The sequence below is a fragment of the Gymnogyps californianus genome, chromosome 5 (genome assembly GCF_018139145.2).
Source record: "Gymnogyps californianus isolate 813 chromosome 5, ASM1813914v2, whole genome shotgun sequence".
Taxonomy (NCBI): Eukaryota; Metazoa; Chordata; class Aves; order Accipitriformes; family Cathartidae; genus Gymnogyps; species Gymnogyps californianus.
The window spans coordinates 65,653,736-65,671,828 of NC_059475.1; the positions used below are offsets into that span (position 1 = coordinate 65,653,736).

The 18,093-nt window shown below is 49.6% G+C and overlaps 1 protein-coding gene across 1 annotated transcript; it reads right to left on the bottom strand.

Moving 5' to 3' along the window:
- Positions 1 to 16,122: 16,122 nt before the first annotated feature.
- On the bottom strand, positions 16,123 to 17,638 carry LOC127017330 (inositol 1,4,5-trisphosphate receptor-interacting protein-like 1). The gene is given in 3 exon segments (XM_050898340.1): positions 16,123 to 17,015; positions 17,018 to 17,467; positions 17,470 to 17,638. Coding segments are annotated over 3 exon segments (1,488 nt in total). The 5' UTR covers positions 17,615 to 17,638.
- Positions 17,639 to 18,093: the final 455 nt, after the last annotated feature.

The window sequence follows — 18,093 nt, forward strand, 5'->3', positions numbered from 1 at the left end:
GCAGGGGAAATCACTTCCTGCTGTTCAAATCTCATGGATATGCAGTGCTGTTAATCTCAGACTTCACAAATTGTAAATTAAGCTTCCCCAAATCATGAGTTTGTTTGGTTTTTTTTTAAAATAACAGAAGTTGGCTCTCTTCATTGGGGTTTTGTGCTTTCAGGACATGTCTTGGCTTTTTTCCCTGCACATGTAGCAGCAGAAACAACCCCTTCTGCAAAAGTTAAAACCTATAACACAATCGCCTGACTCCAGAAACAGGAATTTAGAAAAACACCCACTTCCTAAAGACCCAAATTAAACCTTTGCAGAGGGGCAGTATAGGTAGGAGGAGTCATTTCGGTGCCCAGGGGCCAAGCTCTTTCTGACTTGATCTCATTGCTCTTAGCAGAGGACTCTGAGACTGCCATTGCTGGGCAACCATTATTTGATCCACAGACTGGGGAGGAAAAAAACCCCAAAGAGCAGCTGATTTTCAACATCGCCTCTCCTCTGCCTTGTGGCAAAGCCCCTTCCCACAATGCAGAAAGCAGCAAAACCCTCCCGACCCAGCACTTCTATTTTCAAGCAATGTCAAGGTGAACTGTCCCCCAAGGTAATGTGGTTTGCACATTGGCCACCCAGTTTTTCACGTGCTTGCCTGCCGGCGAAGAAGAGCCGGTGCTGCATTCCCCAAACTGGTTGTTGGAATGGGAGCACCGAGGCGAGTGAAACGCCTCAGCAGAGGGACGAAGGAGCAAATAACCACCAGCCAGCCGAGCCCCGAGTGTCTCTTTCCTCTGCTCAGCTCACAAAGCCAGAGCGAAGAACAAACCTCCTTTCCTGTCCCCCCTACCTCCCCAAATCCCTTCTGATTAAGGAAAGAAAAGGTCAATATTGACAGTGTTGAAATGAAGCACAAGGACCGAAACGCCTCCTGCGCCTGGTGCAGGGCGCTGAAAGAGCCAAGCGTCAACCAACATTTTCCAGAGCCTCTGTCAGCTTGGGGTGACTGTTTTGGCTTGCCAGTGTGCAAGGAAGGAGCCTGATTTCAGGAAGCAATTTGCAACCAGGCCCTTAGGAGGCTAGGGAAAAAAAAAAGCACCTGTGAGTGGGTCATAGCTTGGCCTCCCCAGACAGAGGTTTGAAAAGTCTCTGGCAATTTGGGAAATTCAAGAGGTGGTGGACAACCCCCAAGAGGAGGATGTTGAGGAAATCTGAGGCTCGCCACACCAGAGTCCTTGGCGAGACTTCCCCAGCTTGGCCCAAGGCACCTGCTTCCCTCCTTGCAGCATCTGTTCGCCAATCCATCCGTGCAGCAAAGCCCGCACCCGGGCCTGTGTCATCCTCAGCATGAGCACATCTTCTCAAATGCTGCATGGGGAGATGGTGTTTCCCACCCCACCACTTTACTCACACACCTCATCCCCCTGCAGCTGTCTGCCAGCTCAGCTCTCCCCAGCACATCACAGCTTCTTGCTTTATCTCCATGGCCTAGCAGATGCTCTCCTGGCCAAGCATGGATTTGGTCAAGGGTAACCATCTTGCTCCACTTTCATTCCACTGCCTTCCTGTTTTCTCCTGTGCTTCCTCTCAAGCTTCCCGTTAACATCTCGTCACCTTCTTTGAGACCTGCCCATGGATCATCTGCAGTGATGGCTGCAGAGATCACAGCTGGTAGTGGCACCCAAGGCGCTGAGGCTGTACCCTCACGGAGAGTAGACTCTTCTGTGTCCTTGTGCTTTTCTGTCTGTCCATCTCCATCCAGCATTCGTCTCTGCTCTTAAATCCCTAGGCACCCTGGGTGGAAGGAGTTGCCCCTTTGGTCTGTATGTATCCATCATTGCTTATGATGCTGTTCTGGGTCCCAAGTGGGGCCTGTCGGGCTCTGTGCAGCGTAGACCTCAAGGACGACTTGAAACGGTAGAGCGCCAGGCTCACACATTTGTGCTGGGCATTAGCTGGAGCTCGCTTTCTCCTACAGCTGGTCAAGGACTTCCTGCTGAAAGGCATCTGTGGGGGAAATGCCTGTTGCTGCAAACAGATACATCCTATGGGATGGTGCCAGTTTTGCTGACATTTTCCCATTCCTTATCTTAATCTGAAAATAAAACATTTTTTTTCCCCATTTGGTCATTCCAGGCTTCACTGCTTCAGTTTGGCCAGTTGCTTTTAGCTGCTGTGAGTTTGATGTTAATCTGTGTCCATCTGAGTTGCTTTTTACTTGGGTGCATTGTGAGACATATTGCCTAAGCCTGGGTGAAAAAACAGGGGCAAAAGCCCCTTGGGACCAGCATTGCAATGAACAGCCTGTATGCTGCAAACTGAGCAGGGCTGGAAGGTTTAAATGTGCCCAGAACTTTGTGGCAAATACTGTTCTGTGAAAAATAGGAATATTTTCCCTTTTCTTGCCCTGATTTGGTATCAAACCAAGTGCTTAAAGAACCTGACTTTTCCCTAGGAATGGAAAACTTGATTTTTGACCTCGCACTTGCAACCTTCAATCTGTTTTAGAAGGAACCTTTTTTTTTTTTTTATTCAGTGAAAACAGACATAATTGGTATACTCCCCCGAATACTCCTTTCTTGTGTACCAACAATACAAGACATTTACCTTGGCCTACCAGGTACAATGGTGCCCCAAGGGAAGCTGAATTAAGCCCTGGTGATGAGTTACAGTGCATAACACTTCCCAAATACAATCACTGTGATTTATGACCGCTGACATGACAAAGATTTTGTCTGGTAGTGAGGAGTGATGGCTGATGTCCCTCTAAATGCTTATCATTTCTGGCAGCTTAATTGAATCTCGTTAACAGATGCAACGAAACTGAGAAACATTTCTCCTGCTAGCAGTCCTCATTGGACCAGCAAAGCCTGGCGTTGGCCTTATTTCCCTGTTTTCAGGTATTTCCCTTTGAAGTCAGAGGGTGCAGAAATGATCTTCCTAAAAGAAATATGCTACAAAAGAGGGTATTATTCATGTATTTGATGTTAGGACACCCTGGCAGGAGAGCAACCTCCCGTGATGAGTGGTAAGAGGGGACCCTCAGAGAGTTGCTGCAGTTTTCCACCGTGGATTGATGTGTCCCTTATTCAGCATGTGGAAGACTTGGGCTTAAGTCTGACTCGGAGCCTTGCCCTCTGCTTGGGGATTTTGAAGCTTTTCAGACCAGTTGAGCAAAAACCCAGATAATGGTGACAGCAAGGGCGTCCAGCCCTGGCTTGTGAGGCGTTTTGGGAGCAGCTCTGCAACACAAGAGCTCCAGAGGATGGGGTGGAGGAAGCCAGGCATTTCTGGCACACTTGCAGGCAGCTGGGAGCTGTGCAGGAGATCCCACTCCCTTTGGGTGGCCTGAGTGCTGCAGGAGGGCAGCTTTTGCTCAGCACCCAAGAGAGCATCAAACTCAAGCCGACTGGAGGCACGTCGAGGGAGAAAGCTCATTACTCCAAAGCTGCTGTGTGCAGGAAGAGGCTAAAATGTGGGAGATGGTTTTTAACAGGGTTCATCTATAGCAGCAATGGATGCCTGTGGCCCAGAGTGACTTTTAAGAAAGATTAAGTTATGCATACAGTGGGTCCTCTTGCAGCAGCTGAGCCGGGCTAGTCTCTCATCCAACTTCATGCACCAGGGTGTTATCTTTTTCTTGGGAAAGCCATGGAACTGGGTAGAATTTAAATTATACCCCAGAGAAGTTGGCTCACTTCTCTGACGGAGGTCGTAATGAGGGAGTCGGGATTCCAGTTATAGCTCGGCACAGCAGATGTAGCTGGTTTTGCAGATGATAAAAATACAGCCTTGTCTCAGGAATGCTGCAGAAGTGAGGCATGCGTGTGGTTTTTTTTTCAGAGCAGTTCTTTAACTCTGGCTGTACTGTACAACAGTTTTTCCCATTGGGAAATCAATATTTACAGAGTAAACAGTGATGAATCGTGGGCTGGGTGCCATCCAAGCACGTAGCAGGACCTGCTCTGTAGAATGCCCGCACCTCAAACTGTGGAAAATGTTACTCTTCTCTCTTTTGGGATAGGAGTAGTTTTTCATTAACAGTGATGAATACTATTTTATTCTTACTCTGCTTTGTATGCTTTTCCAGGCCTGCTTGCAAGGAAGGAGGCAGCCACTGAAATATAGGAAGCTACACTATATACTCTGCTATATCACACACAACTCACCTCTTCTGATCAGAATTCAAGGCCTGGTGCATAGAATTAGCTGTCCCCTCAAATAAAAGCAATTTCTCGCAGAAAACAATATCAGAACTGACACTTCAAATATACTAAACTTCCAGCACAACTTGAGCTCCTGCTTGATCTCATCTGTCTATCAGGGACCTCCTCAGGGCTCCTGCAACTCCACTGCCTACAGAGACCTTCACCTAGGGGACAAACAGTGCCCTGCAAGGAGCACGTCACTGCTGGGGTGAGGCTCAGCTGGGACTAACACAAACCAGCTATGTGGGCTTGGTGCCTTGCTGGTCCACAAGGCATTGCCAAGGGAGGAATGCACTGCAGGCAGAGCAGTACTGCCATTCTCACTTTACCTAGATGCTGCGATGAAGCCACGTCCTCCCGTTTTGCAATAACACTCTTGAAGCTGGCTATGTAATACTGCCTAGCACTGTATTCCCTCCTGTTTGCAGAAGCAGCTCGCAGCTGTAAGAAAAATGTTCTGTCTCTAATCTCTATTTACACAGCATGGAGATAAAGAAATTCCTCAACAATCACTTAATCTCTCTTTGGGCTGACACCACCATCTTTGCTCAGCCCAGCTCCAAAGCAGCAACACATGCAAACACACCACAGTGCTTTGTGGACCAGGGAAGGACCATCGCGTGAAAACAAGCTCTGTACCAAAGTCTTTTGCTAAGCGTGATGAGTGACCAGCCCTGTGCGCTGCAAATGTCCCCTGAAACAGGCAGGATGATACTGAGAGGAAGGGCAGCCCCATCTTCTGGAAGCTGACGTGTTTGAAGCTCTTGCCCATTTTTGGCATGTGATTTGAAGCAAGAGGCCTGCTTTTGGGTGGGTTTCTGCTGTAAATTCTGTTGGTCATCCGCAGCAGCAAGGTGCTGCTAGCAGACGTGCCGTCCCCACCGCGAGCTGGCCTACTCATGTAAGTAAGCTCTGAGCAAGCTCTGTGTGAACTGACCGCCTGGCCCTAAAGGATTGGAAAAACAGGAAACTCTTTCAAAGGTGTCTAAGGATTTGATGTTGACGTTTGAATTTCCCTTTCATATCACTGCAACATTTTTGTCCAGGCGCTTTATCCCTGCACTGCAAAGCTGTCATTTATTTCTAGTCAGAGATTTTGTGCTTTTGAAAATAAAGCCAAGGAGGACAGAAAATAAAAGTATTCCAAGACACTTTAGTGTGTTAGACAAGTGTTTATTATGGGAAGCTGAGCCTTTCCAACCCTTGGGGAAAAGCATATCATGTGTACAAATAATTTAGCAAGAAGACAAAGCTGTTCTTCCTACTGAGATTTTTGGTGCTATAAGGTTTGAGCAAAAACCAGAACACACTCACCAGTAGAAACAGTTACAGCACAGTGACAATAACCTAGAAGGAGCTGAAGGGGACCGAGGACAATGCAGACTGCATGGCCAGGCAGCTGGGAAAGCGGCATCCTTGCTCAACCAGGCCCCGAAGCAAGCAGATGGGCTGAGAAAACATGGCAGGGTTATTGTGGGGGCTCCTCTGGTGACAGTCTCACCTGTGAAAAGGGCTCCGTTTGCCAGCAGCTTGTGATCACGGAGGCTGCAGGCACTGGAGCAGGCAGAGAGCATCTTGTCCTCTTCCCAGGAGCTGCTGGGAACCAGCTCCCAGAGCAGCAACTGGTGGTGACAGTTATTTAAAAATGCACCCAGGATGCTGCAGCTGGAGCTGACCACATTTTCCTGCCAGCAAATTGTGCACTGGGAGGAACTGTGGAAAAAAAATCCACCAAGAATCTATGAATGTAATCCCTTAGGTGAAACTCCATCCCACTTGTAACCCAACTCAGCAAATGTTAATGCCCTGTCCCTGCATTTGCATTCCCATCAGAGCCATTTTCCCCAGACAATGGCCGCCTTTGCCCTGGTAAACACAGAAAGTAGGCATTTCCTCAGAGGAAGTTAATTTGGATTTTTAGACAAAAAAAATAGGAAGAGTGGGAAACAGAATCTTTTCAGTAATCTGGGAAAGTATTATCAGAAAAGACCTTTTCTGCTAAAGGGAAACACTTTCCTCGGGCCATTGAGACGCTAAGGACCAACACATTACTTTAACATTATCTTTAAATGAAGAAAATTAGATGGCCCTGCATTTAATTTTACTGGTACACATACCATAGTCATTGAAGTCCTGACTTAATTTTAAAAGAGTGATTCATGCATTTGGCTTTTGGTTCATTTCTGTCTTAGTTTTGGAGCCATAATAAATCTCACTTTGGAGGTGCAGAATGATTAATTTCTCAATGACATTTTTGCTTTGAAGTGTCTATTGGCTGTTAATAAAATAAGCCCTTTTACGTTCTCTTCAAAGTCACAAAACACAAACACACGCAGTTGCTTTGGGCCAAAGGAGGGAGCTGAAAATGTGTCTGGCAGTGAGAATTTAGCTGAAATGAGGAGGGGGGCTCCTATCTCACCACCCTGGGGAAGAGTGCTGCATTTGTTCAGCCAAAACTGCTGCATGTGGAGGCAATGGGAAAGTCGGGACTGGGTCTCCGGAGCTCCTGATTTAGAGGGTGGAGTCTGGGGAAATGAACATTACATTTTGTTAGAAAACCACTAGTGTTTTTACAGCACAGATTTAATAAAGCTAATTTATGTCTGACAAAGTAAAATACCTCACAACCCTGCACTTAGCGTTTTCTTAGTGGCATATACTGTAGGGTCTGTGTCTGACCCACAGCTGGTTTAATGATGTGTCTAGAAAGACTCGTGCCTCTGAGACATGGAGAAACATGTGGCAATCAGAGGAGCAAATTCCCGGCTGGCGTAGCTGGGCAGCCACCCTCTGAGACCACCAGCTCAGGCTGGCTGGGAATGAGCTTCAGGGACTTGGGGGTTAGATTTTTTACAAAGGACAGAGTAAGAACAGAATGCTGAACTCAGGTGCTGATGGTCTGGGCCACTGCAATTGTGCAAAGATCCCCCCATTGTTGGGGAAGGATTTCTCCAGGAAAACAGGTGGTGCACAGCAACCTCCATCCCAAGTCAGCAGCTGCACTGCCAGCATGGCACAGAAAAGGGAAGAAGGGGGAAAAAATCAAAGCAAGCTAGAATTAAGCCAGGGATATCCCATCAAAAGGGTTCTCTCTGGAAGATGTAGTTCTCAAAAAAAAAAAAAAAAAATCTTCCTTTTGCTAACATATTTCCCATTTACATTAGGGAAAGCCACATCTAGCTGTTTCATTTCAGTCACTTAGCTCTAAACCAGAACGTGCCACTGAACATGACACATTTCAGTTTTAAAAGAGCTTAAGATCATCTGACAGTATTTCTTCATGATGCATCTGACCTACAAGAGCTACCTTCTAGAGTTCAAGCCCGTTCTTAGGGGCAGGACGCTCTGGAAGGCTACACGTCCTAAAAATATCCCACTGCTAAAATTGTGTGATGCAGTATGAGAACTGCCTGACTTTTGGAGTGTGGTGGGAGAGGAGGTTTGGGCTGGGAAGCCAGCTCATCACGGAGAAGGGGAAGGTGATGCTCTTGGACTACAGTTCCCATGACCCAGTACAAAAAGGGGGGGGGGGGGGTGCGGAATTCAGGCTGCCAAAAAGTGTTTCCATGTGAGGAGAACCTTTCTACTAAATACATGAAACAAGGGAATCCATCACTACAAAAGCAGAAGGAAAAATCTGAATTTTCCTTGTACAAAATTTTTAGGCTTTGGAGTGAAAGTAAGTGCTGGAATGTCCCAGGATGTCAGTATGAATTTTGCTAACCTGCAAGGCGAGACTTTGCAGATGGGGTCCCTGCACCAAAGAAATCCCCACTTGCTCTGTCACTTTCCATGGGACTGCCAGCTGCCAGCACAAGTGAGAGCCCTTCCTTGGTCTTTGAGTTCAGCAAGGCCCCAGTTTGGGCAAACCCTGAATTCCTTATCAAAGCACGTCAGATTTACACTGGCATGAAGGACAATGACAGAGGACAGGCAAGCTCAACAAGCTTCAGCAAGCTGCTAATGCAATACAGCTTAGGCTACAGCTTTCTGCCTTTGTATCTCTGGAGCCTTATACGGGAAGGTTGGCTCATACGTGGGGTAGGCTCACTTTCACCTGCTAACAGCACAGGGCACCCTAAGGGTGTTTTGTCTCACCTGGTGTCTCAGCACAGACAAGAGCCTAAATAAACCCACAGGAGGTTTCCCATTTGCAGCAGTGGGAGCATGGACCAGAGCAGTGCCAGCAGCAGCAGCCATGAACCACAGCAGATGCTGAGCACCACTGCCAAAATTAACCAAAGTGCCTGTGAGAAGCGACTGTATAAGATCCTCACACCCACCCTGCTGTATAGATGTTCCCTCTACGTCCTCTCTCTGCTCTCAACATGTCCATTTTCTCCAGCTGAGGGTCAGCTGGGGGATGGGTCCTAACCTGGGTGGTCCAAGAAGCCCCATGGCTGAGCTAACCAGAGACCCTCACCCAAATCTTACACTCAGGCTCCGGTGAACAGCTCTGAAATCACTCAGCAGTGAACACCCGTCCATATTAGCAACTGTGAGTACTTAGACACATAAGAGCAATAGCAAAGTGCACCGTGTGCTGCAGGACCAGCTCAGACCTATAGCTGAGGAGGCAGGAGAAATGATAGGGACATTATTTATTAGGGACTGAGCCAAAAAAACCCATCCTCCAGGCCCAAGTGTTTCATTTGTTCCACTGCTAAAGAGAAGCCGCTGCTAATGACAGGATGAACAACCCGACAAAATATATCCTATGGAGCCAAAGGTCCTCATTACAGAGAAACCTGACTCCTCTGTCGCAGAGCAAGGCCGGAATGAGCATTACCTGTGCTGCTGCAGGTCCAGTGTCCTTTCCCCAAGCGGTCTCCGGCATTGCTTCAGCCTCCTGCCCACCTGGCAGGGAGGACACAGGTGAATTCCTCCCTTGCCTTTGCAGACCCCTGAGCCAAGTAAGGAAGAGGAGTGTGCAGGGAAGATGCCATCAGCAGTGCGCAGCAGCTTCTCACAGCCATAAATCTCAGAAATTGCAAACATTTAGTAACATTTGTTGGTTTTGGTTTTTATTTTTTGTTTGTTTTTTTTTTGACAATAAGACCTGTGGCATTTTCAGTGTTGGGGACTTCATTTGACATTTCTGCTCTCAGTCCTACCTAGATCAGTCTCAAAAAGGTGCCTCCGCCCCTCTCTTTCCTCTGTAATGGTGTGTGATTTTAAGGGTTTTAATGGGTAACACCCATTGTCTCTCCCCAGCTTGTGCTCAGGAGCTGGGAGAGCAGCTGACCTCCCCAGTTTTAACCTGAAAGCAGGCAGGGTTGTGCAATAGGGTAACTGAGCTGTGGCGTTTTGCCAGTGGGTTAGCTGCCAGCACCGTTCCCAAAATCATGTCCTAGCCTATCTGGAAGACTCATCTGTATGGCTTGAGTCAGCTCACAGCTCCCAGCATCTGTGCTATATCCTGCCCCACATTCATCCTGCCAACTAATTGGAGGGCTGCAGCACGATGGCAGGGTGGAAATCAAAAGGGACTTCAGCAAATCGAGTCTCCTTCACGCCTGGGCTGTCTCTGTCTTCCTCTGCTCCCATGGCCAGCTTGTCAAAGCCTTACCCTAAGTAAGAAATATTGAAATTATATTGTAATAATTTTAATAATACATAATAATACACAATAATAATATTGTAATAACTCTATTGTATGATAAACAATATTGAAACAATACAGGGTCATAACACTTGCACACTGGTTTCCATTAATTGTTACATGAAACATGCATGATTCCAGGAAGCATGTTGTTTGGAAATAGCAACTTTTCCACCATTCCCTACCAGTGTTTTGTGTACCTGTCATTTTAATCTGCTTGGCAAACACAAGCTGTGATTGATGTGGCTAAGAGACTTTATCCATTTAGTTGCTCACCCTGTTTTTAGATCTGTGCTTTCTGTGATCTGCCTTCAGCTTGCCAAACATCTCTTGCAGCTTGTAACTCATCTCGGAGCAGTCAAAGCATGTGAATAGGGACTACAGGGATCACAGCCTTTTCTGGAGGAAGGTCTAGCCCTGGCAGAAATAAACCAACCCACTGCCCCCTGGCATGAGACTTTCCCACTATCTCTGATCCCACCAAAGCCTAGTCTCCTGTCCCAAGGGTGAGGGTAGAAATCAAGATGAGGAAAGCGCATGGAAAAGGAGCTGCATAAGCTCTAGCATCAGAGTGAAGTTGCTACTAATGACTTCATGAAATGACTCTACAAAACACTATTTCGGTCAAAACCTGCTCCCCATCATGCCTCTAGCTCTCACCCACAGCTTGCCAAACTCATTGGGAAAGCTTCAGCAGTGTCATCAGCCACTGGTTTCAGTAGTCTTCTGCAGAAATACAAAGACATATTCTCCTCCGAGGTGATGCTTTGGCCAGAACTTAACCCTGAGGAGATGCCAGTGCCCACAGGCAGCAGGTGCTGTGGACAACTCAGTATAGCACCATGAGGGGTATTGCTGTATTGTGCTTGCACAGAGAGGAATTAGAGCCACAGTGGTTGCACTCAGGCCAGGATTCAACTTTGCCACCCTGCCAAAGTCTGGAGACCTCGGTCTGGTTCAAGTTTGTCCTTGGGAGCTGCCAATCACACCTCCAGTGGGACTGGCTCAGTGCTGACCAAAAGCCCCTGGCAGCACATGTGTATGTTTTACTCCTTCCTTGTGCTAGGGCGGTCAGGTATTTCATGCCACTGCTGCTGTGGCCTGTTACAGCGCTCCATGCTCCACACAGGCATGTTTCACTCTATCCTGTCCTTTGCAATGGATTAATGGATTAACCCCTGACCTTTGCAGTGACCTAACTCGTAGTCTGATTGATGGCTCTACTTGTTTTCTTGCATTTTGCATTACCAACATAAGAGAAAGGATCACCATACAAAAGAAACAGCTGCTAGAGAGGAGGAAAGAAACTCAGCAAGTATTTTATGGGCAATTCCCATCTTTTGTTCCACAGTAGGTGTGATTTGGGGGAGCCAAACATTTGGAAATGGCTGTTCCTCTCTCTTTCCCATCTCATGTTGCTTTAACAAGACTAGGGACCAACTATAGACAACGGAAGACTGATGTTTTGGAGAGGGCGAGAATGTCTTTAGCCATTAACTTGTTATGCTTCTTCAGGACCATAGTGGAATACATAAACCTCTGGCTCCAGCTAGAGGCCATTCATGGCTAGATTTCTAACCTGCAAGGAGCTCTCATTATAAAATATTGCTATGCTGTATTAAGGTGCATAGTGCAATATACCAAATATACCAAAGAGAATGAGAAGAGCAGAGACCACGGAGACTTTCACATGCTGTCCATCCCAGACAGCAGGACTTTCCTCCTTGTCTATCAAGCAACGAGATGGGATGTCGTTCCCTTCCCTCCATCTATGTTATCAAGCCAATGATGAGCCTTGTAACGTATTAACCCTACTTGACGTTGTGAAACAAGATCTCTGCTTGACTGAGCTATTGCCCTGGTAGTTAAGCACAAAGTCTGGCTGCTCCGTTAAAGGTGAAGCCCTCTGAGCACAGTGCCTGCCTTCCCCAGCTGGGTGGGAATCAGGTAGGACTTGATTCCTGGGCAAGACTTGTGATAGTACTCAAGCCTCACTCCATGTAGCAAGCAGGGTGCCCCAGCCAAAAACCAGCATCATTAAGGAGGACTGATGGCCAGCCAGTTCAGCCCTGTTTCTGTCCTCTAGCGGGTGAAGCAGTGCCTGGGCAAGGGGATGTACTGAGGAATGCTGGCACACAAGGTCACACTGTGGGGAGCAGTAGCAATACAAGGGGATGTGCCAGCGAGCCCATTGGGCAGAGACTGTGTTACCACAGCTAGAAGCCGGCCCAGTGGGATATGCACAGTATGCTCAGACACTGAAGGAGGGAGGCTGCTTTTCCCCAGCAGCTCACATGGAGAGACCAGAGAGAAGAGAGGAAGAACAAGTTGTCCATGTCAGTGCTGAGAGCTGAGTCAACTCCTCAAGTGCAAGGGAGGTGATTCAACATATTTGGAGGACTGGGACCTCAGGGCAGTACCTATGAACCTCACCCCTGACAGCATGATGCGATCACCCGGTGACAGGTATGGGTGGTCATGGCTGGAAGTGTAGGCAAGATGCATGAGAATTACCAAGAGAATTAGGATGGTGAAAAGTCAAATACCAGGGCAAAAAGCCCTAATGGGATGTAACTGACAAGGATGTGGAGGGGGAACAAGAGGACCAAACCATCTTGCTGGAGACTCCTGCTCAGCGCTTGTCATTTGGGGAGTTGCCAGGGGACAGCGCAGGTGTTTGGAAGCCCAGAGGGAGCACCAGTCCAGGTGAAGTATGAGAGTGGCCTGAGAAATCTGACATAGAGGAGGGTATCTTCTGGGGTCTTAAACAAAGGAAAAGCAACTCTGCCAGGAAACAAGCCTGCCGTATGTGGAAAGGCTGAGAGAACTGGGTTTGTTCAGCCTTGAGAAAAGAAGGCTTAGGGCAGACCTTATCACCATGTTTCAGTATTTAAAAGGTGGCTACAAAGAAGATGGAGACTCCTTTTTTACAAGGAGTCACATGGAAAAGACGAACAGTAATAGGTACAAGTTACTCCTGGGGAGATTCCGATTGGACACAAGAGGAAAATTTTTCACAATGAGAACAATCAACCATTGGAATAATCTCCCCAGGGAAGTGGTGGATTCCCCAACATTGGACACTTTTAAGATTTGACTAGACAGGGTGCTGGGCCATCTTGTCTAAACCATGCTTTTGCCAAGAAAGGTTGAATCAGATGATCCCTGAGGTCCCTTCCAACCGGGGATTCTACGATTCTATGAATTGTTTTCCTTTATATCCATCAATATCCCCCTCCCAAAACACAGCAGTTCCTTTAAGTCCACTCAAGTGCTAAGAAAAATCTACACCAACCCAGAAAGCCCGTAGGAGCTCTGCTGGCTGGCTGGGATTGTCCCTCTTGCAACAGGATCACGAGCAGGTTTGCAGCAGAGTTTGTGGGAGCTACCGCTGAGAGTAGTTGGGTTTTCCAGAGACACCCTCCGTCTGTAATGTCTACGGCCACTTGGCAGCAGAGCAGTTCCTTCCTCCCTGTCGTGGTTTAACCCCAGCCAGCAGCTAAGCACCACGCAGCCACTCACTCACTCCTCCCCGCTCCCAGTGGTCTGGGGAGGAGAATCGGGAAAGAAGGTAAAACTCATGGGTTGAGATAAGAACGGTTTAATAACTGAAGTAAAATATAATGCTAACAATAATAATAACGAAATATAATAATAATAATAATAATAGTAATGAAAAGGAATATAACAAAAAAAAGAAGAGGGAAAAAAGGAAAAAAAAAACAGTGATGCACAATGCAATTGCTCACCACTCGCTGACCGATGCCAGAGCAGCGATCCGCCCCTCCCGGCCAACTCCCCCCAGTTTATGTAGTGGGCACGACATTCCATGGTATGGAATATCCCTTTGGCTAGTTCAGGTCAGCTGTCCCGGCTATGCTCCCTCCCAGCTTCTTGCGCACCTGCTTGCTGGCAGAGCATGGGAAACTGAAAAATCCTTGGCTTAAGATAAGCACTACTTAGCAACAACTAAAACATCAGAGTGTTATCAACAGTATTCTCATACTAAATCTAAAACACAGCCCTGTATCAGCTACTAAGAAGAGAATTAACTCTATCCCAGCCGAAACCAGGACACTCCCACATGTGAACCCATCTGGAGTGTACCTTTAAAGCCCTCGTGTTCAAAAAAGGTCTCCTACCCAGCATAGTTACCCACGCAGTTTTCCTCTTTGGGGACAGAAACTAATTTCAGAGTTAAAATAGTGGGAGTATCAAAGAAGCGAAGCCTTGGCATATGCCTTGGGCAGGAGGGATGCCACAGGCTGTGATGTTTACTGGCCTCTGCCATAAAGAGGGGGGAAATGAAACACTATATATTTAGGTGCATTTTATAATACACCTAAATGTTGCCAAACTGGGTGTGTGATAAATATCCAGACAGAAAGAGGCACACAGCTCCCACATGCTTGCTCTAGCTACTCTAAGTGGTACATTTCCTGCTAAAGACAATCTAAACCCAGAAGATATAGCTTAAAATCCTAAGGACCAATGAAGAATGAATATGATATCATGAGATGACCAAATGCTACTTGAAAAATACAATCCTATGAGGGAGAAAGTAAAAGCCAGTAAAGCCAGCCTTGGCCTAACAAATGCTTAGGAAGATGTCTGAATTGCCTTTCTCCCTGCCAAACGTCAACACTATGAAAACAGTCCTCTTGAAGGAGTCAGCTAGCTGGAATTTGCAGTAGTGGGAGGAGGGCAGCACCATTACCTGGTAGGGGGGTGATACAGGTATTTACTCAGCGCATCCTTAGGGTGGTGGTGGAAGCACGGCATGTTCTCCACCAACTGTTCCCACGTGCAGGTACACTCCAGCTCCACACAGATGCAGGATTCTCTTGCCAGCATCTCCTCCACGGTGCCCAGATCAAGGTGGAATGCGTGCCCAAGGAGAGGATGCAGGGGCACAAGCAGGTGGTAGACAGCATCGTCCTCATGAGGACTCCAGCCTTCAAAGGCACTGCCCAGCCCGATGGCTGGCTGCAGCACCAGGAAGAAATTATTCAAGAAGAGAGATCTGAAAACATGGAGGAAGTCACGGCCAGCTCCTCTGCCACCTTGCATTTGTTGGCCAGGTTTTACATTGGACACTGAATGCGCTTTTCAAAAACCATGCCCATAATCGCTATCATCATAGGGATCCTCTTCACTTTCATCCTCCTTCTGTCCCTCAACTGCTCCTCCTCTTCCTCCTCCTCTAGCTCGTCCTGGTCCATGTCACTGCTGGAGCTCTCGTTCTCACTGCTGCTGACATCTTCACAGCTCCATTTCTTGAGCCACCATCAGACACCAAAGAGCAGGACGAGGACTAGAGGAAAGTCCCAGACCTGCCACTGCTGCAAGGCATCAAAGAGCGGGGCTCCCCAGGCCATGCTGCTCTGGTCCTGGGTCCTCTGGTCCTGGGTCCTCTGCTCCATTTGCTGCACTGGATGAGTCATCTTCTGTTGTGCGCAGTGGTGGAGGGTGACAAATTACTCAGATTGCCCCAAGGCAGGAGCACGGACAGGTGGGGGAGCCTTAGTTACAGAATCAGTGAAACCAGAGCCCACTGCATCAGCTCTTCTGCAAAATGCTCCCTGACTCTGCGGCAGCTGAGCAGTCAGCACCCTAAGCCCGCTTTCCCTGATGAAGTGATGCACAGACACACACAGATGCAACGTTTGTTCAAACACGCCATTTATTGGCAAATTTGCACAGGGTAAAGCTCCCGGAGGGAATGGACTCTCTCGAAGAGGCAGGGTCAGCCGCTGTCCAGGTGGTAACGGGAGTCTCTCTTGCAAGGCTCCTTGCACTGGCCCCTTCGGCTGCATCGGGTCCCACTCCCCAGAGCGTGCTTTTGCTGTGGAGGAAAGGTGCGGCAGCAATTCCCAGTGCCGATAGAGCAGCGTGTTCTCCGTGTCTAGCACGCTCCGTTCTGCAGCACCAGCTCCATGGGGAGTGTCAAGGATGGCTAGAATCTCCATCGGGGCCCCAGTGAACACACGGAGGCACATCAGCGGTGCCTCTCACTTGCTCCCTGCCCAGCCGGAGCGGCCAGCAAGAATTTCTGGGCCCACGTGAAATCGCCACCATGGCCGTGACAGTGCGAGGGGAAAGGAGGATGAAAGTCATCTTTGTAGCCACCGTAGTCACCAGTGGCTGCTGTGCTGGGGAGACCACTGAGAGGAGAACGCTGCCGCTCTTGGCAGAGGGCTGTTGCGCAGGGCTTTCCCTTTCCTTTCTGTGTCCCGCATTCTCCCCTCTTTTTCCCTGTGGCATGAGGTCATCATCTGCCGTCAGCTGTGAGCCCTGCAAACACAGCTCTGTGCACGAAGACCTCTTTCAGTGTCCGTAGAACAGCAGTCTTGTGAGCCGATCTTGTAGCTCATCAAACTCACGCAGTGCCTTGGCGTGGGCGGCCGGATCCTCTGCCAGGCACTGGAAGAGGTTGAGTGGTGCAGCCGCTTGGAAGTCTGGGGGCAAGCTGATCTCCTCAGGCACCCTCTTGTTGCCTAAGAAGAAGTGGTCAAGGCGTTTCTCCTCCAGGCAGCAGCGCAGGTACCGCATGATATCCTGCAGCCGCAGCAGGAAATGCTTCCTGCGCCAGCCTGACAGGGGTATGGTGGTCAGGAGGTGCATCACAACTGTCTTCAAGGTATAGGTGGAAAAGCCTGTGCCCACCAGGCTGCGGGCGCAGAGCTGCAGGCATTTGAGGTGGAAGCTGTCGTGCGGGGCCTGCCTGGCCATGTGGCTGAAGAAGTTCGCCTCTGCCACAGCACAGTTCTCTGGCCACATCGTGCTTGGGGTGAAGATGGCCTCTGTAGTCTGGCTGCTCAGGAAGATGTCCGAGTCGCCTTGCTGCACCCCAAATATCATCTCAATGAAGAGGGTTCTCCTGGAGGCATTTGTCAGCTGCAGCTTGCAGGAGCGGCTTGAGGGCAGCACCTTCATTTTGTAGCGCCGTGACTGAGGCACCACCACCCAGGCTAACCTCACAAAGTTCTGGAACCAGCGGGCAGTTTTCTGCACATCTAGATAGGAGCCGGTGCAGAGGGTGCCTAGGAGGCTGGGACCCTGATTTCTCCTCAGCTCCTCCTCGGGGTGGTGGAGGAAGCACAGCATGCCTTCCACCAGCCGCTCCCTCGTGCAGGTGCACTCCAGCTCCACACGGACGCAGGAGTCCTTTGCTGGCATCTCCGCTGTGGTGCCCAGCTCCAGGTGGAAGGCGTGCCCAGGGGGGGCTTCAAGGGCACAAGCAGGCGGTAGACAGCATCATCCTCACGGGGACTCCAGCCTTCGAAGGTGCTGCCCACTCTGATGGCTGTCTGCAGCACTGGGAAGAAAGTATTTGACAAGATATCTTCGAAAAGAGACACGATGTCGCCTGCTAGATCATCCACCACCCGGCTCCTGTAGGCCAGGTTCTGTGCTGGCCACTGGATGCGCTTTGCAAAAATCCTGCCCAGATCCCTCTCATTATCAGGATCTTCTCCTTCACTTTCTTCCTCCTCCTGCTCCTCTTCCTGCTCCTGCTCCTCCTCCTCCTCCAGCTCCCTGTCGCTGCTGGAGCTCTCCTCTTCGCTGCTGCTGTCTGGCTCATGGCTCCTTTTCCTGAGCCACCAGCAGAGCCCGCAGAGCAGGACCAGGACTCCAGCAATCGCCCACAACTGCCACTGCTGCAAGGCGCAAAGAGCAGGGCTCCCCAGGCCAAGCCGCTCTGCTCCTGGCTCCTCTGCTCCAGCTCCTGCAGCAGCCAAGTCATCTCCTGGCTCAGCTGCTCCGCACGCTGCTGCATCCGCTCATGCGTGGCCTCATCCAGCTCATCACCGACCATCTGCGGGTGCTGGATGATGGTTTGCACAACCAGGGCGAGGAATTTTGTGGCCGCCATGGCCTGCAGGAGGAGGGAGAGAAGGGGTTCAGTGGGGCTGGGAGGGAGGCAGCTGGCGGCGGGGGGAGCAGGGATGGGAGCCGCAAGGATCTGGGGGCAGGTAGGAGAGGGGGCGAGGCAGCTGGGAGGTAGCAAGGCCTGCGCCCAGCCCCAGCGGCGGCGGCGACACCGTGCCCTGCCCAAGGCGCTCCTGTCAGCGGCTGGGCCCTCGATGCAGGGTGAGAACCCGCTCCCCGGGAGCCCGCGTTTCTGCCCCGGCCCTCGTCCAGCCCAGCCTCCCCCAGGCGTGCACACTTACCGCTGGCCCAGGCTGTACTGGGGCAGCGCTGCCTGCTGGTGCCCCTGATAACCGCCCCCATTGTGACTCGTCCCTGTGCTGTCACAGGCGCCAGAGTGCATCACAGGCACGCCCACCGGCCAGC